We start from the raw sequence: 20408 nt of genomic DNA on the forward strand, positions 1-20408 counted from the left end.
AACATTTGACATCATGCTTATGACTTTCAATCCAAAATAGAGTTGAAGGATTTCTTTCTACAGCCAGGGGTGGGACCAGCAAGAATGTTGTTGTTAAAATGTTTTCTTTCACAGAAATACTACCTCTGGCCTGTCAGCTGGAAAATTAATTTCCTTTTTACGCTAATCCTCGTCTGCTCACCTTAAGCTTGTATAAAAAATGTCGGCACAAAGGCTTTTTATTTTGAAGCTGTCAGTAGGAAATCCAGCACAATAACTTCAATAAAAAAGCTTATTCTGAGGAGTTCATCTTAATTTCTTTGCTGCCAAAATTACAACATTAAATTTCATGTAGTTTAAAGAGCTTTCTGCTACCTGGAACTGTTAGTAGCTGTAACCTGTCCTCCCTTATGTTGGCCTGAGCTGAGTCACCTTATGAGAGCATTTTATCAGTCCTTGGGATTAAAAATACCAATGAAGTATGTCTTAAGTTCTGAATCCTTCAGCTATCATCATCCAGCTGATAGACAATATATGCCTCACAGAATGAGTCTTAATTCCTTCATAATTCCATTGAGCCAGTGGTAAGCATTGAACGACCTCTACGTCTTCCTCCTTTGTGTGGCTTTTACATCTGCCATGTAAGTGTGTCATTTCTTGGTCCGTAACATCCCACAGCAGCGCCCGTTCATCTCCTGAGTCTCAGTTCAGCAGAAGAACCTCTGGCTTAAACAGCGGCTTCTTTACAGCACACTTCAGCAGCACAGAGACTGAAAAAGAAACAGACTTTCTCATGATTTACTCGTAGGTAATGGGGATTAAGTTTGCAATAATAACATCATGGTGCAGATTTGTACAAAGTAAACATGCAGGTTGTCAGGTCTGTCTTCAAGAGAGGGAAACGACTTTTTTTTGGATGGAGGAGCACATGAGGTTGTGAGGGATTCCAATCCAAACTCCTACTGGCTTAAACACAACAGCATGAAGTAGATTTGTTGCTTAAGTTGAACTATAATAGACTGTGAGCTTCACTTTTACCCAAATATCTGTTTATAGACCCAAATAAATCAGAATATAGCCGATGGAACCTGGTGTGTCAGTAGTGCAGATAACTTTTCACCAGCTTTTCTTGGAGTGTTTCTCCTGCGTGCTCCACTTTGTTCAGTGGTTCTGTGCTTTCTCTTGTATTAGATGATTTCTATGCGTTTGTACTCTTCTACCCCATGGTAGGTTTGTTTGTAGACATCCCTGCTCAATATAGAGGATTGTAACGTTGCATCGGAGGGCCTTAGATTTTTAGTTTTGAAGTCCATATTTTACTATGGACTTTGACAGTCATTTTTTCCTTTTGCATTCATTTCTGTCTCCTTATCCTTGAAAAGCACATGATTTGTTATCAAAACTTTTTTCCATGATTTGTTAACCCTGTGCAGCACTTGCCCCATTTTGTCTACTATCTTTTTAGACTTGTATTTTATTTCCTTTTTTGAAATAGACTGTTAAATAACATAACAAAACACACTATAAGAATACATATTTCAATCAACTTTTGATTTCTTCTTATGCATTAAGGTCCGTTCACCCACCAATCAGCCAGCCCAGCTGATCTTAACTCTGGCCACTGCAATTTCAAATCTGGGGGGATGTGTTTCCAAGTTTCCCATCATGCCCCAAGTGTTTTATATGAGTTTAGCTGACTTTGGATGTTGGCTGCTGTGCAGTAATCCCTGCTAGGGTTCTTTTGGTCATGTTTCTGGTGAGTTGTTGTTTTTGTCATGAGACACATTTGCACCATGTACAAAGTTATCCACTGAGTTTGAGTTGGAATTTACCTGAACAACCTGGTTGGAGATTTATTTTATTGTTGTTATTGCCAATAAGGAAGGATCATATTTTACTTTACAACTTTTAAGTAGCTACTCGGCACTGAGTACTTAAAGTAAACTTTAAATTTCATACTTTTTACTTTTAATGAGTAGATTTATAGACCAGTACTTTTACTGAAATACATTTTAGCCAGAGTAACTGTACTTCTACTTGAGCACAGCAGTCATGTACTTTTACCACCTCTGGGTTCAACACATAAATCTGCAGGGGCCCCGGCAAAGTCAGCAGAAGGGGGTTATGTTAAACAAAGTACAATTGACAGTGGAAACTCATTATAAAGAGTTTTTACACAGCCAAAGTAGTACATAAGTGTTAATTATGGCACATGATGACCAATGGTGGTGTGTAGAGTCAATAATATGGCTACACATGCTGATAAAAAATGAACTACAGCCACCAAAACACTTCTTATACTGAATATTCAGACTCACAAATATAGATTATATATGTGAAGAATCTGTTGATATATTCAGGGTTGTTGGACCAGTGTATTCATGGCTTAATGCTAATCATTGCTGATTTATTGTTTTATGTCATTTATTTAATGTGATAACTGCATGACACCCTTGCTAAAGAGATTTCTGTATCTTAATGGATTATGCCAGGGGCATTAACAAAATTAAAACAAAATCCAGCAGGAATAACCTAAATGAAATAGCTTTGAATTAAAATGTTTTTGCTGGCTGACGGATGCAAATATGTAAAATATTTTAGCATTGAATCTTCCGTAATCTACTGTAGTTTTAATAAACAACATGACAAAAAGTGCCCTTGTTAAGTCAAAGTGATATCAGATGATCCAACCAGAAAATGTTCCCATCATCCCTCTGACTCACATCCATTCATAAGCGATAATTTATCTCTTCCTGCTGTTTTGATAGCAATCATCAGAAAACCCAAACCCTGCATACTTCACGTGTTTCTCAAGATTATCTCAACTCAAATAACCATCGCTGTCAGTTCACATTACGCCTAACTGTGTTTTTCTTTCTTGTCAGATTTGCTGTATAACCTGACGGCTGATGTGGATAAGCGTCAGAAGAGCCAGCCTTCGAGGATCTACTTCTCCCAGAGCGGCTCTCAGATCAGCCAGATGAGCCAGCAGATCAGCCTGGACATCAACAGGGAGGAGTGCCAGCGCTTCACCGCCTACGTGAAGGTAAGGCTGGATTTTCTGGTCTTAGCGCTCTCCGACGGGCTCTGTTTGTGTTGTGTTTGGGTTGACCATGTGCTGCTTGTGTCCTCAGCTGATCTTTCCCATGACCCTGATCACTCTCACTTTCTGCAGTGTTGACTTGTGATATGAGTTATTTGCTTGTGTGGTTTGTTTTCGATTGGAGCATCAGAGTTTGGACTTTCCACCTAAAATGTTGACTGTAGTGATGGGAATTATGGCTTTCTCATACAGCCAGATCATTTGGCTCCACTTCTAAATCTTTCCACGTAGTAACAGTTTTGGTTTTAATAATTCATATAATTAGCAGTGGTTAGACTGATCATTGGTATTTTTGCACTTAAACCCCTAAAAAAAGGGAGAAATTACAGGGTCTCTCACAATGTAAAACAAAATGAGACTAAATAAACTGATATGGTACAATGTGATATTTACGGTATGCAGTGTTGGGGGTACTTGCATCACATAAGGGCAGATAAACTAAAAACTGAATTAAATGCTCCTTTTTAACATCTGACTTTACATGCTAATGTTGGCTCAAATGCAGGATGGAACAGAATAAAAATGTTCAAATGTGCATGTAGCAGGAATAAATGGAAATATAGTGGTGTGCAGGCTGTTGAGGGTTGAACTAACGTATAACTTCCACCCGAAGTGAAAAGAGGCCGCACATCAAAGCATGATATTAACCTGCAAAGAGGAACAAAGGCTGGCAGTGCTAGCTTGTAATGTTAGCCACGCTGCAGAGAGTATATCAGGCTAACGTCACACCCGCTAACACAACCACCCTGTGAGGAATTTGACTGTTTTCTAGAAATTTTCTCCTCTTTAGACTAGTCAGACAAACATTACATTACAGTATGATATGATATGGTATGAAATTACGTTAAAAAATGATATGCCATACCATGCAATATAACACAATGTCATGCAATTTGTCATGATACCATACAATAGGATGTGATGGGAGATGACATTTGACCCAAGATGATGATAATGACCTGGTACTGAAACATTGCCAGTGTGAAATGTGCAATGGTGGTCTCTGGGACTTAAATGTCTGTTACCTGCATAAGAAACAGGTATCACCAGTATGTTGTTTCACTAGTACAGCATCAAAGTTAAAGTTTTGGTGTTGTGACAACCCTAAATCAGGGTCTGTCACACGTCACATGCCGCTGTAGGAGAAGTGGCAGCTGTATTTTGGATCAGCTAACATGCTGTGAAGTTCTGAGTGTCTCCTGCTGGCTGAGGTTAAAGGTAACAGTCAGGCTACTCGAGTGTTCGTCTGCAGAAACAGGCAGGAAACAGAGTCTTCTTTGTGGTCACATAGTCCCTCTATTGTGTCCCTCTCCGATTTAGCTGTGCTGCTTCAGAGAGGGTCCTCGTCTTGAGGGCAGCGTCCGTGTTTCACCTCCTGTAATATGGAGGCCGGCTGCAGGCCTGTAAATTTCACAGGCATTCTTCGCTGTGCTCTGCAGGCGCTTTCACAGTGGGAGGCTGAGCTGCTGACTGAGGGGGGCTGTCATTACCACGCCTGCCTCTCCTCCTTCAACCACTCTGACTATAATGAGAGTATATCACACTGAGCATGTTTAGCAAACACAAAACTTTCACATTACAGTTAGAAGTCATGTCTTACATGTGTTTATCCAGCTCCACAGTAAATCTGCATCAAATGATCTGATGTTTTAAACTTAATTTTCACTTTTCTGTCTGAGTTTCAACCCGCAGAGTTTTAACAGACGTGTTAGTCATGAAAAGTAGAGTTTGTAGTCAGAGTTAACCCAGCATTTCAACACTTGAAACCAAACATTTTCAGGGTACTGGGTGGGCAAGTGAATGATCACTCAGACACGGTTCTCTGCTGCCAAAAGTCTGTGGCATTTCTCTAGCTGAGACAAACACTCAAAGCCTACATAAGAGCTATCCTTACTTCAGAGATGGGCTGTACTTTGCTGTTCTGATGGTTTGTTAAGGGCTTCAAGTTTTAATAACATCCTGACGTTGGAGTTGTTCTTTCTAGGCCACTTGTTTGCTTTCATGCAGAGAGTTAGATGAGAAGATCAACTCAAGTCTCTGTCTTAAAGTTTCTTATAAAGCTGGCTCGAAGAAAGTTAGCTGAGCACCGAGACTGCAAATGGCCAACCTGACTCTGTCCAAAAATAACAAAATCTCCTTACTAACACCCTTAATGCTGATGATTTAAGTGCTAAAATGTTTTATGGAGGTAAGTGTGTCTGACTTTTCCTTGGCCAGGCTCAGGTACTTTCTGTAGTCTGCAAGCTATCCATTTAAACTTATTTTTAACTATATTTAATTGGTTTCTTATTGTAAGCTGTTGTAACAAGTTAGTTTCCCAGTGGGTGATAAGTATTTATCCTATTTAATTTATATAATCATAAAAGGTGCTGGTAGGATGATTTTTTTTTAACTTAAGGCTACTTGATACACCATGTTTCAATGCTTTTATGCTAAGCTAACCACCTCCTGGCTGTTGTTTAGTAACAAAGGGACAAATATAAGGGTGGTCAAATTGAAACAACTTTGCTAATTTCAGCTGAAAAATCTATATGAATGGTTTTATTTGGGAAAAAATAGAAAACAAGAACTATTCAATCAATGTTTGTTATACAGTCAGGTGCAGAAGTCATGGTCTAGGATCCATCACAGGCACAACTCGAGACTGGGGGGAATTGGGGGGGTCCTCTGTGGGCTGAGTTGCTGTCATTCCTAAATGATTCCACTTTCCAATAATACCACTTACAGTTGATGGTAGAATATCCAGCAGGGATGAAATTTCACCACCTATCTTGTTGCAAAGGTGGCATTGATCACAGTACGGCGCTACCACATAAAATCTTCCTCCATCAGTGAGTGAATGCAGTGTAAATGTGACACGTTAAAGCACTCTAAGTGGTTAGAAGACTAATAAAGTGCTTTGTAAGTGCAGTTCATTTACCATTTTGGGACAAAAAGCAGAGGTGAGATTCCTAGAGTTACAAACACTCAACAGCCACATAGGACTGTAAAGGTGTGGCACCCAAAATGACAATATTTGTCACTGTTTATAACCCAAATGACTACAGATGTGTCTGAAAAATAAAGGGGACAAAGATTATGACCTTCATGATAGCTATCTGCCAGTAGTCGTCATCATCATAGGGTTCTTATCTAAACTTGAGAGGAGAATCACCATAATCAGAGGTGATCTGGCTCCTCTCTGAGGCAGGCTTGAGTCTCCTTGACCAATCGGATCGTTTATCTTCCTTGTGTGTCTGCCCACATGAGTCCGTCCTCCCATTCCCCAGAAGAGGTATGCTAATGGAAACCAGCTGCTTTCTCTGCTGCATCCTCCGGGGATAAAGCACCCCCACCTCCTAACCCCACCCCACCCTCCGCTCACCTCGTACATGCAGTGAAAACGCAGGCTCACGTCACAGCAGGAGTTTCTGGGCTGCTGTTGTGTCAACTGGAGCTGCACGCTGGCACTGCTGATGGAAAACCCTCACGTCAGGGTTGATTGCTCAAGCCCTGATGCGTGAGGGCTGGTGGAGGCAGGCCATGTGCTATTCTGAGCTCTCTCATGTTTGGAGCTCCTCTGACCATTTGTCGACCCCATTTGTTGTCATTTTAAATAAGGTAAACACTTTTTAAGGGCCTCAGATTGCAGCTAAACTCAATAAAGCTCAGGTAAAGTTTTATGTCTTCAGCTTAATGCACATGCACAACAGGTCTGGAGCGGGCATGCTCAGTTTACACCATCTGAAATCAAGTAAGGAGCTGGATCAGGGGGCGTTCAGTAAATCATGTAGTGCTGAAAAAACAAGAGCTATTCAGGAAGTAAACAGCACAGAAGCTAATAGCTCAATCTGATTTTTTAAGCTAATTCCTCCTCAAATTATGTAAGTCGATCATTTTAAACATGTTTTCATTGGCTTGGAAACAGCATACCAGCCCTCCAGATGGTCTTTGTTTGGTTATTTTTAGCCAAATAAACTCCACACAGGCTTTTTCTTCAGTCGTACCTCACAGTCAGGAGAGGAAAACAGTTCAGGGAAGTGATGACTGATAAATTATTCGAGTCCAGATGACCAGAGCCAATTGTGTGAGCAGGAATGAGTCATTTAAAGAAAATACCCACCAGGTTTCAGCAGAAATTCTCCAGTTTAATGTGTTATATTAAGACATATCTGAGTAATTGGCATTTATTATGGCAGGTTGTCAATTTACTGGAAGAGTCACGGCACAGTGAAATTGTTTGAAGGTTTTAAATATTATTACTATTCAGCTGCATGCCTTGGAAATCAGTGAACTGCTGCAGCGTCAAGGATGGAAAATCTGTAATGTAGGGTGGGAGTGGAAAATTGAAGAGTAGCCAGTGCAGCCAGGAAGACGAGATTAGATAATTTTAGACAGCTTTTATTAATCTCGAACTTAAATGCTGCCAAGTCAACTCATACTGACGACAGCAAGGACGTTTGGGCGTTTGCGGCTCAGTGAGTGAGTCAGTAATCTCTCTTTCAGAGGGGTGACAGCTCAGTCCCGGCTACTTCAGTTCACATGTAGACGGACTGTGAACCCCCAAAAATAGAGGCAAGTGTGCAAGTGTGTAAAAGCGATTGATTAGTACTGGTGGGTTAGTGTGTGAATATGAAATGGGTGAAAAGGTCATGTGATGTAAAAGTGCCTTGGATGGTCAGAAGACTAAATTCTGAGATTGTGTACCATTCATTTAACATTAAAAATATGACATTGAAATCCCAGTAATCTCTTATAATTTTGACATCAGAGGTAATCAATTTCAAGTCACATCTATCAGTTTGTTTCCCACACTTTTACAGTGGGCTTGAAAGGTGACATATTATGCAAAAATAACCGTTTCTGGCTTTTCCCCCAATCCTCCCAGGTACCAGACCCCCCCCCCACACACACACACACACATTTCAGAAAATGTGTGCCGAAACAAGCCGTTCTTGGATTTTCCCTTCATGATGTCATGTGGGGGGTTAGCACCGTCCCCAGGTTCGGTTGGCCCTCCCCGCCTGGAAGAAAGTTCAGCCCTCCTCTCCTGATCCTACCTCTTATCATGAGAGCCACATCCATTAAGCCACATCCATTTCCTGAGAGGGGGGCATGGTCAGGGGGCGGAGTCAGACAGCTCAGTAACATTTAAAGCTACAGACACAGAAACAGTTCATTCTAAGCAGGGCTGAAACAGAGGGTTTTTTAGACATGCAAAAATCCAATACTGGAGGGTTTTTCAGCAACGAACTTCACAGGCATGTTTTGGGGACCTCTGAGACCAAGATAAACTCGTCTTTAGAGGGTAATAATAGGTCCCCTTTTAATGTCAAATGTGAGAAAAATATGATGTGCAAGTTCAGTTTTTAGATATGAGAAATAATTGAAACCACTGTTCAAAAATTCATTATCATATGTAATTATAGCTATTGGTAGCTGATATACCTTGAGTTTCATCTGACAGTATCAAACTGGTGTGGCAGTTATACCCAGGACCTAGTTCAACAGTCATGTGTGCTGATGTATCTAAAATGAATGTAAAGGATGCAAGTCATATTTGTCATGCATCATCAACATGCAGTTATTGTTATGCAAGTATTCCAATCCTTAATGCAATCCAAAGGGCCACACTGCTTGCATGGCTAATAACTAATCAAACAATTAAAACATGAAATAAAAAAATATTCAGATAAAGTTTTGTTCTCTTTGTCTGCCAAGTGGAGTCCATCAGTGTCTGTAGATTAACAGTAGTACAGGTCTAATGTCAACATAACCCTTTGACATATACCTTACTCTAAACTTCAAGCATTAATTATTCACCCTGTGGAGCACTGTTTAGATGTCGGCTGGCTTTTACAGCTCTCTTAGCTCTGATTTATTACTCGTCTTAGTAAAAACGTTGTAAGTATTCCTTTGTTAGATGTTCTGCTCTTCGACCCCGATCACATCGCATGGCATGTTTACATCCAGGGTCATCTTTCCATCATCATGTACATGTTTTTACTCCAGCAGTCCCATCAGAGCAGAGCGGGGCACGTGAGCCTTGAAATCATGCCAAAAATCCAGCTCCATTTGTGGTCATGAGTGATATTGTGTAGCTCTACAGACACATCACGGTCTCCGAGGAGGAGCTAAAATAAGCCGCGGCTGTAACAGTTGTCTGTTTAATTTAGCACGTAAAGTATCCCGCTCACTTTCCCCCCTCCTCTTCCTCTGGCCTATATTCATGGAGTATGTGGCCTATATCTCATGCCCCCCCCCCAACATTTGCTGCGAGTATTTAAAGCTCCATCAAACTTGATTCTGATGACCGCTGCGTTTGTTGATGCTCGTGTGGGATGAACATCTATCTGTCAGAGCTTAATGCACACAGGCTATCATCAGTGAGTGAATGGAAAAACTAAACACATGTTGGATTTGAGGGATACAACGCGTGAGATTTTCAGACTGATGGTCTGAGGAGGCATAAATAATCAGATTCTCTGTCTTTAGCTTTGTGAATTTGATTGTATTAAGATAACGCTTTGATATGCCTGTGTGTCTGCTTGTTGCTATCATACTTTACCTCAACCTCAGGTTTCTAGTGTAAGAATATAGAGTATAGAAGAGTGGTGGTTTGTTTTTGTTTTTTTTCCCATTATCATATCTGACTGAAGTCTGCAAAAAGACACAAGTAAAATGGTTCAAAATAACGAGGAGAAACTTTTTTCTATGGCACCTTTCTTGCACACAAAGCATTCTGCAGCAAGAAAAACAAATGCATATGAAAACAAAGAAGATGAATGCTAAAAATAAGGGTTGATTGCCAAGATATAATATATCAGTAAGACAGACATTGTTTGGGTTCTAATGCTGTTAAACTAATCACAATGCTATTAAGGTCTGGAGTGAAGACATTTAAGTTTTTTAGTGCACACTTATATGCCTTTAGCAGTGCAGCAGCTGGATGCTACTCACCATAGCATCTTCCTGCTCTCACAGTGATGATGAATAAGAACTACACTGCACCTTGAAAGTCTGATTTCTCTTTAAAAACTCACAAACTCACTCAGTGGACAAGTTAAAAGTAATCCACATCTTTTTTGAATCAAATATTTCACTTTTTACAGTTCTTTTTAGCTGTTTTTATTTACATTTCTGTCTTCAGGAAGCTCTGTTGTTCCTGTGGTTGAGTTTATGGTGTAGTTTTGGATATACCTTTATTCCTTATTTTCTCTCTGAAAGAAAGCAGATTTGTATCTGAGCAAGAAGTAAAGTGCCCTTATCTGAAGACAGCACAAACTGCAAAGTAAAAGCATTGCAAAGGACAGTTTCTTAAAAAAATCTTTCCACTGAATTAGGCAGAGACAACAACTAAATGTGAACTTTTAATGCTGTTTAAATGCTGTCAAATATAACAGGGGCTCATTAGACATCGGTGAGTCATTTTGTACATGCACTCCTGCATATTTCTCAAAAGATATCTGTGTTAAACTGTGTATTTGACTTTGCACCACAGGATTGATGTTTTACAAGCTTTTTAAGACAACAAGTCCAGGTGGGACAAAAATATTAAGAAATAGCTTATAGCTCAGAGGGTTTATTGCAATTAAATATTAAAATTCAACAATCAATTGTGACAATGTCTTATTAATAATAGGACTTGTGCCTTCATTTAAGTCATTGAAATGTTTTTTTCCTTTTGCCCTTTTGTAAAAGTTCTGCAAGAATGGTGTCAGCTGATTTATGAATACAGCAGAAAATGGGGTTGTTGATGATAATTAGATCATGCAACCCATTGTTTTTGCATGTAATGACACTTCTGCATTGTTTTTCACAGGAAGTATTGATATAAAGGCAAAAACTGTCTTTGCAGTGACACTGTGACTTCTGTTGCAACCTTTTCATGTTATTTTCCTTTATCGATGCAAACACCACTGTTATATGAAAGAGCAACTCAGGAAGATTTCATATCAGCCTTAACCTTGCAAAGTAAATGGATCGGCCTGTTTCCATGTTTCTCACTGGCGCATCTTGCAAAACTCCCATATGAACCGTTTGGGCCTGGTTAGAAAGTGACAGGACCAATCAGCATCAAGGGGCAGTGTCGGAGTCGTGACGTAAGCAAACAGCAACAAGAGGCCGGTGCAATTATGGCAGAGGACATTTGCATTGGTGCTGCTAAAGCGCCAGTTTCATCAGAACTTTGTTGCTCTGATTGGCCCGTAAAGATGTGACAGACAGAATGTTCATCCAATTACCTCAGTTTTTTTTTCAAAGGCTCTGCCCTTTCTCAAACGCTGTGTATGAGTGGTTTTCCAGATGGATGTGTGAAACGCATCCATCTGGCATGCCAGGTTATGTCAGCCTGCCATCTTATAGACCTTTTAAAGTGTAAAAAGCCTTATGTTATGGGGTTCAAGTCAGATTTTTAAAAGTTATTTAACTTTTTTTGCAACACTGACCACTTAGTGATTGGTTAGAATAGTTAGCACTTGAGTAACGGCTGCTGAAAATTACTGTGACCCACAGCCAAAGATCCTTTATTTTCTTACAGTTCCACTGGAGTGAAAACCAGAAATTGTTTTGTATTTTCCTTGAACCTGATGTCAAATTCCAAGAATAAGCATGTGAACCTTTTGTTTGGGTGGGTATAGTGTAAAACGTTTCACAATGTGGGGTCATGGGTGAGCTCTATTCTCTGTGACTGACAAGTCCTCTGACAGTTTTTTGCTTTGTTATTTCATGAAAAAGTGAATCTACTCCTCCAAAGGAATGTGAAAAATTCTTTACATTTATTATTTGACCTCAGCCTGCTCCTCAAAGATAAATAGGAAACCCTCGAGAGAGTACAGCAGAGTAGGAGTTCCTGTCGCTGCATCTCAAGTAAGACAAAGTCTCTGAGCCCTCACGCCGTCTGGCACGTGGAAACCTGGAGCCGGGCCGCTGCCACACTGAACGCTTTGTTTGCCTCTTTACAGTTCAACAGAAACGTGCAATTCCCTCGGCGCTGTTCCCCTGGTTTCATTTACCTCGGGCCAAGAGAGCTGATACAATGAAAGTATATAGCAGGAAGTTAATCAAAGCCAGCTGTCTTCTATTACACATGGCAGTCTGTCAAGCTCCTATTTTTAAAGAATTTAAAGAGGAAGAAAGAAAAAAAAATCATTTGAGCTGTGCACAGTGACGATAAATCGAGTGGAAAATGTCATAAATGCAGTCATATATGTGTAAATTCAGATATAAGTGCAAGCTTTTTCTGCAAGTATTAGAGTTAATAGCCTTTACTGGAAGCCAAAGAGGAGCTATTGAGGCTAATTTTAGCTCAGGGTAATGTTTTGGTCAGGATTTCCCTACATGGCTGTGCCAGACTGAACTTTCTACAGTTCTTCTCCGGGCAACAGCACAGACTGCAGACATTTGTGACGTTAAAACAAGTCAAATTTCTCATGAAGTTCCTCTCATTGGAGCATATTAATGTGATGTGAGGTATTATTTTTGGTATGACTGCTTCATGTGATGTTGCCATAATAAATTCAGCGTTGTTACTCGTATCGAGACCAAAGGTTGGGGCAAATTTGATGATTTGTTGATTTTGGCCACAAAGCATGCTGGGCAAAATGTTTCCGCAGTCTTTTGGCTGCTCCGCTGCCACTCGATGCCACCGCAAGGCAACGTGATGGGTGGCCAAGTCTGACCACAATGAAAGAGTCTCTGCTGCCATGTTTCCCACTTCCACTGCAGGGGAAGCATCCATGTGTGTGTGTACATGGCTGCATGGTGTGATTGTGTTAAATTATTAAGCCATAAGCGCGGCTCTTCATGTCCAAAACACAAAAGAGTGATTACATCTTTCCTTGGTATCATTATCAGGCTTCTTTAGCCCTTAAAAACTGACATTGGCTGGTTTAGATGTGATAATTTTTTTAAAACCTAGCAAAGCAGATGGACTGGCCAGCTTCCATGTCTGTCATCAGAAGGATCCATCATGCAAAGCTTCAAGCTGAAATGTTTATTCTTAGTCAAGGAATGACCAGACCGATCAACGTCATTTGAGGAGAAGGAAGCGGTAGCTACAGACGTGGTTTAGAAGAGATCTGCATGGACACAGCTGTAGTTGCAGTTACATCAGAACTGGACAACATTTCTTTATTGTAAGAAGAGCAAAGAACCATACTGAACGCTTTTCTTGGTGGAATATTGAGTCTTTCTCTGACCAAATGGGATATGTTTAATCCCTCTGGCAAGTTTTCAGTCTACTCGGCCAGGAAGACCTCCACAGGGGTGCCCCGTGGAGCTGCGTGAACCACCCTCACTGGTTCCACTGCTCTTCTCCTTGATAGCTCTGGATTTCTGAACACCTCACCTTATCTGTGAGGCTAAGTCACTGCCAGAGGAAGCTGATTTCAGCTGCTTGTACCTGCAGTCTGATTCTTTGGGTCATTACCTAAAGCTCATGACTATAGATGAGGGTTATTTCAGCATCCAACACTTTATTCTCTTCAGTCTGGTGAATATTTACGATCAGGGTTTGATGTTGACGTTTTTGCTCACCGGCCACTGTGGCTACTTGTTTTTGAACAGTTACTAGCCACTAAGCATTTCTACTTGCCAGAGTTTTGTTGTTGGGAAACTACGTGTATGTGCAAAATTGGGGACATCTGGAATGAGATGAAGCACGTGCTCCATTTCCCTCTTTCATGCATATTAAGTTTATACTAATATTAAAACACTGGCTTTTCATTGACTTAATTCAAAAAATCCAAAATGCAGCTGGTTAAAGTGGCTAGTTGGAGTCAATCTGGTAACTGCCACAGCTGAAATCCACCAAAGTTTGGCTAGTTGGCGGGTGTAAATGTCAAGCCCTGTTTACGATATTACAGTACAATATGGTGCAATACAGTATGACGTGACACAACACGATACAATATGATACAGTAATATTGGATGTGGTACAAAATGTTACAACATGACACTACACGATAATATTAGATACAATAACAAACCATACCACACCATACCATCCCAACACAATACGATATGTTAGAATACGACAGTACAACATGACACAACACCAAAACAGTCAGGCCCACGCACAGAAGAAAAGATGTTGAAGTAAAGTGCAAATGGTCTGAGCTGATCTGATGTTACTACTTATAGCTGGTGTTAATATTATGTTGGTTCTGATATCTGAATCAACAATATTGTAACTGTTACCGTGTTTATAGTTTACATCCCACACACCGTATAACTGTATACAGCCTGAGCTCTCTAGTGCAGTCTCTAGTGGAGTTCTCCAGTAACACAAATCATGTATAAACAAATGTATTCACAATTACACTGATGACCTAGGCGTACGTGATGTTATTTGTATCTCCAGCCTAATATGAGATGGTTCACATGCTTGGAAAAGACTTTTAAAAAATTTATTGTAAGATTTTTCCCACTGGTTTCACTTCACACAGATTCCAGACAATCTTTTACAAGATTTTCTCATAAACTCTCTGAACTGAAAGCATCATAACTCTGTTTCTGATGTTGTAGCTCTTTAAAGAGAACAACAAGCATCCGAGGACTTCCTGCCTATGAGAGATGAACTCCCTTCAACATCACGATAAACTTTCTGCCTACATAAACAGGAAGCTCGTTATCTGAAACCATGTCATTAATTACAGAAGCACATTCCTCCCACAAAACAAGATTTCTGTACTTTCACTGTTATAGTATGACGCTGAATTCTGCATACTGTAAAGACAAGTTAATGAAACTACCACATAACTGTATGAACCTTCCTGATACTGTTTTTGAACTGATCTAAAAATACCAAAATGTTGGCTATTTTAAATGGAGTTCGACATGTTTGTGTGTCTGTTTGAGTCTGTCCCATCCTGGTGATAGAGGAGCTCTCCAGATGCTTCCTGCAGTTGATTTCTTCACTGACAAAACCTGGGGTACTTTTGCTTCACTGTTATTGTTAGAGCCATTGTTATTAGACAGAGCTCTGATAAAACTGCAGCACGCTCACAAAAACTTGTCAAATCCACCTCATGAGGGCCAGTTACAGCCTCCAGAGCATGTAAACAAAAGTCCTGTGTATATTCTGGTACCTCTTCCTTTGTAGAAGATCTCGCCTGTTTTTGCAGGAAACAAATTTTAACGTTGATGTTATTAAAACAGGAATCAGACTAATATTAACAAACAGGTCAAGTAGTGAGAGATGATAACAGGATGAATCAGGCGTCTTGACTCTTTGTAGTGTAGTTTTTATAGCTATACATGAGGCCGACTGTGCATACATTTGTTATACAGGTTATTGTGATGTCTTTGATTCTGAGTTACATTCATTTAAAAATATTTAAGCGTCTTTCAGTTACAGTTCTGCACCTCAGAAATCAATTCATGTGGACTTAATATGAAGGAGGGCTGACGTTTGGAATGTCTGCCCGTCTATATGCTTTAGGGCAATGATCATCAACTGGCGGCCCAGGGGCCAAATCAGGGCCCCCAAAGCTTCCTGTCTGGCCCCCAGAAGATCTTTAAATTCAGAAAAGGAGTAAAAGCAGATGTTGTGGTATCTGTTGTCTTTAAATGTCTGCAGCTGTTAAATCCACCCCAAAAACAATTAATATTAAAATAGATTTAGAATGATTTAACATCTGACCTGTTTTTTTTTACAGAAATTCACTTGTCAAACATTTTTAGTAAATATTAAAAAATGTACCAAAACTGGCAAAAATGGTCAGATTAAGTGGTGAAAAGGGGTTAGAGCGGCAAAAATGGGTGACAAGTGTCAAAATGGGTTGTGGAGTGATAAAAAGTGAGAGAAACTTGCAGGAAAAGTGGTGAAAAGAGGTTAAAATGTGGCAAAAATTGGTAAAAAAAAAAAAAAAACGGAAAAAAGGGGCAGAAAGTATATCAGAAATTGGTTAAAAGTGGCAAAAATGGTGAAGAAATGTAATAAAAAGTGGCAAAAACAGATGAAAAGTTGCAAAAAAATGGATAAAGGAGTGATACAAAAGGGATAAGACAGCCAGGAAAAGTGGTTAAAGGGGGTTAAAGAATGGTTAAAAAAAATTGGTTAAAGAGGCAAAAAGGGGCAAAAAGTATCAAAAATGGGTTAAAAGTGGCAAAATGCTGCAATAAAAGAGCCAATGGCAATGTAGTGAAAAGGCAGGGAAGTAGATTGAAAAGTGATAAAATAGCAAAAAGTGGCAAAACAGGTTGAGAGTGTCACAAAATGTTGCAGAAATGGCAGAATGAAGCAGTGAAGTAGTGAGAAGTGTCAAACATGGCTTCATATTGGTGCTAAATCACAATTGGGGAGGGTCCATTCTCTGAGGATTTTCAGGGGCCCAGCAAACTCTGTGGGCATGACTGTCTCTTTGTGGTCTACCGCATTCTAGATATTAGGGATAGATCTTACTGGTAATGCCTAAAAATGTCCTGCATATTGAAAGAAAATACATATACTAAAAAAATATGTTAATCGGACAAAAATATTGATTTAGTTTTTCTTTTATTGAAAGTCCGGCCCCTCGAGACTCTGTCAAGACTAAATCTGGCCCTTGTGCAAATGTCCTTGATGACCCATCCTTTAGAGAAAAGCGATTAAAGACAACAGCAGCTCATAAATCTCACCTGTTGAGACTATGGAGCTAAATTTTAGCTAACATGCTGACGCTAAACATGGTACAAAGAGACCTGAACATTTCTTAGTTAAACATTTAGGGAAGTCTTCATTATCACCATGACAACATCCTGTTTTTTATGGGGTTTGTTTTACTGTTTACAGTGTTATTTAACCTCTTATTCTCCTGTATGAGTAGACACACACTGTGCTCATCCAGATCTCCTTTAATTGTTAAATTGGCTTTAATTTGTGCTCCTTGAGGAAATTTGATATTTATTTTTCTATTAGCAGGGTTAGTAAAGCTGGGAAAGTTATAGGGTGCTGAGGGGTTAAATTTCTATGTACCGATAAAAACCTCCCCTCCTTCCTTTTGTTGTTTGTTTGTTCTTTTGCTTCTTTTATTATGATTAGTTGTGTAAGCCTCATTCTCCTGTATTACAGACTTAATAAGGGGTGACTAAAGCCACCTTGTTTCGATCTGAGCCTCACGTCTTTAGGCCCCAAATCTTCTTCCTTAAAAGGACCTCATCTAGATTCTTCCTCTTTTCTGAAGCACATGGTTTGTTTTTCTTCTTAGGGGAGCTGCGCATGTGTCCTTACTGTGACTTCCCTCTCACTCTGTCAGATTACAAAAGAGACCAGTGAGGGGCTCACAGGTAGACAGCAATGATGATGATGGAGGCCCCGGGTTGAGACTTTGGGGAATGACAAGTTTTAAGGCAGATCCTTTTTGGCTAATTGCACTACTGCTGGTACCGCTGAATTTATGTAACAACTATGGGTCATTCGCCTCTAAATACTCTTAAATAAGATGTAGTTATGCTGCTGAAAATAGTGCTAAAACAAAAGTGGGTGTGAAGAGTCTCACAATTTGGGAGCTGAGTGAGGAGGAACTGAGATTAGAGGGAGCACATCTGTGTATTTATAGGTGTCTGGCTTTGTTTCACAAGCAGATATTACACTGATTCAGCTATAGTTAGCATCAGAGTTAAATCAAGTTGTTTTTCATGGAATCCAGTAAAAATAACTCGCTGATGAATTTGGTGTGTTTGAGCTCTAAACCTATTCCATGTGCAGATTTCCACCGGGGAACGTGAGGCACCTTTTCTCTCTTTTTATAAATCCCAGCTGTGGTTTTAACTGTCCAAGGGTCAAATGTTGAATGCCTTCTTCGTGATGCATACATGGCTGTAAAAGTTTCCTGCAATTTGTGTTTACGTGAACACTGTTTTAAAAAGCAATACATTTAATACGCTGGGATTCTGCAGGGAGAGAGATGTGTATCTGCTTATCTGCACCCATGGGATCTTAAATGAGGAGTTATTTCACTCAGAGTCTGAGGTAAAGATGTGTGTGGCTTTGTTTTTGTGTTATTATATTTTAACATGTAATCCTGCAAATGAATCTTCCTGTATGCATGCTGTGTTAACAGCATCGTGGTATTTATTGTTTGTCTGTGACGTCCTCATGCATGACAGTACAGATGGTCCACGTTTCCTGTCGGTTAAGTGATGGCGCTCCTCTGTTTTGGCCAAGAGGAAACGCGTGATCGCTCATGGGAGACATTAATAAATGCCGCCGCATCCCATCCAGCAGCACTCAGTCTCTCTGAAGGTTTGGATTTAGTTGATTTATGATTAAATTGAAAACAGCACACCAAAATAGCAGGGTAAAGAGGTAAAGCTGATCACTGCATTTTCCAACATGATGCTTGTTTGGTTTATTTTTGGAGAAAAATGTTATAATAGGGGTTGAAGTTTGAAAAAAAACTCAGAGTCGATGATGATATATCTGTGCAACAGTGTTCATTTTGACAGATATTTTTTAATTCTAGCCTCAGTCTTAGTCTTTTGATTACATGTCTTTTAGTTTTAATCACATTTTAGTCATTTCTTCCCTTTTTAGTTTAAGTCTAGATTTAGTTGACGAAAACTCCAAAAGACTTTCATCTAGTTTTGGTCCATAAAAGTCCTTATATTTTTGACTTAAAGGGTACATATTATGCAAAAATCACTTTTTCAGACTTTTTTAACAAAAAAATGTGCCCCTAGCCTATCCACAAGCCCCTCAAGTACCAGAAAAATCCATTACCTCCCTCCCTCTTTCTCCACCTTTCAGCAAATGTGTGCCAAAACAGATTTTCCCCTCATGATGTCATGTGGGGAGTTACCTGAGTGCAGTGAATGTGTCAGTTGAAGTTAGTATAAAGACACCTGTGTCTGCAAGATTCAGTCACTGGTTAATCAGTATCTCTGGCTTCCTCATGGACTTCAAACAAGTGAGTCGTGAGTTCAAACACAACTTTAAACAGCTGGAGTGCTTGGCTCAAAACCAAGTCACTCTGAAAGTACACAGATTGTGTTAAAGCCTGTGTTAAACAGGCCAACAGAGACGCTTTGCAAAGTGAGGGCACTCACTGCTGTCCTGCATGTTTATCACATTCATGGTTGATGTTCCGTTCATTACCTGGCTACTCTTTAGTGTCAAAGCTTACCTATATTTCTAGCTGCTAAATTAAATTCAACCAAGCTGAGGTGTATTGCAAGTTTGAACTTGACTGTTGCATGTTCAAAATGAGGCTAAAGTACAGAGATCATCATATTTTGAAGCTTGTCTCAGCTTACCTGCTGTATTTGTTGAGTTGAAGCCTAAGCCGGTTTAACATGTGGTTAAAAAAAAAAAAAGAGGTAAAGCCACCCTATAATGTGTATGCAAACTAATAACTGCAAGTGAACAACCTTGTAAATCTGCACATTTTGCTTCAGTTCGGACTAAATCAGCCTTGTAAGTGGAACAGTCCCTGGAGCAGCTCTGAGTAACAGATAGGTTTTTGTGAGAGCAATGATGTGAGATAGACAGCTAAACCTTAGCTACTCTCGTTTTGGATGCCTTTTTGATTTGTTTCTGGACAGAGTGTTTTAATGCACACCAGCTTGTCGAGTGTGATTGTGAGTGTGATTTATCAGGTCGGTGTTTGAATCTGGACACACATCAGAGAATCAGTTTTCACTTTCAGACAGGCTGAAATATTTTCCAGTGTTGGAGTAAACATGGCTCACGTTGAATGGGAACTTAAATCAAAAGCATATCATACTTTCTCTCTGACTGGCCGTCTGGTGCTTTCAGATTACTCAGAAACATTTGGTCTTGGACAGACTGAAGGTAATGAAACCAGAGCAATCTGCGTTGTCATGTAACTTACTGGAAGATGTCGGGAAAATAAAACTGCTTTGCTCACTGACTCATGACATTATAAAGGCCAGATATCTTTCTTAAAGCTGCCATAATCTGTTTTTTATTGAAATGTGTAACTATTGACTGAAAGTGCAACTCCCCTGGGCTTTTAAAAGCTCCATGACGGGCTACATCTCCATTCATTAGGAAGGCCAGCTGCTCTGTGCACGGTTGAAGTGACAAAACAATAAAAGGAAAAAACACATCAAAATATACAGTTGAAACCAGAAGTTTACATACACTATATAAAAAGGCACATAAACTTTTTTTTCTCACCGTCTAACATTAAATCAGATTAAACTTTTCCTGTTTTTGGTCAATTAGGATTACCAAAATTATTTCTATTTGCTAAATGCCAGAATAATGAGAGAGATAATTTTTTAGACAATTTTTTATCATTTTCTTGAGAGTCAGAAGTTTACATACATTTCATTAGTATTTAGTAGCATTGCCTTTAAACTGTATGACCCAGGTCAAACGTTTTGGATATGCTTCCACAAG

The 20408-nt window shown here is 39.7% G+C and overlaps 1 protein-coding gene across 1 annotated transcript in view; it reads left to right on the plus strand.

Moving 5' to 3' along the window:
- Nucleotides 1-20408, plus strand: part of itga9 (integrin, alpha 9) — a 110885-nt gene that overhangs the window by 42125 nt on the left and 48352 nt on the right. Inside the window, exon 15 of the mRNA XM_041789043.1 lies at nucleotides 2865-3025. Coding sequence (XP_041644977.1) covers nucleotides 2865-3025 — 161 coding nt within the window. The remainder of the gene's footprint in view (nucleotides 1-2864; nucleotides 3026-20408) is intronic.

Source organism: Cheilinus undulatus, linkage group 6 (genome assembly GCF_018320785.1).
Source record: "Cheilinus undulatus linkage group 6, ASM1832078v1, whole genome shotgun sequence".
Taxonomy (NCBI): domain Eukaryota; kingdom Metazoa; phylum Chordata; class Actinopteri; order Labriformes; family Labridae; genus Cheilinus; species Cheilinus undulatus.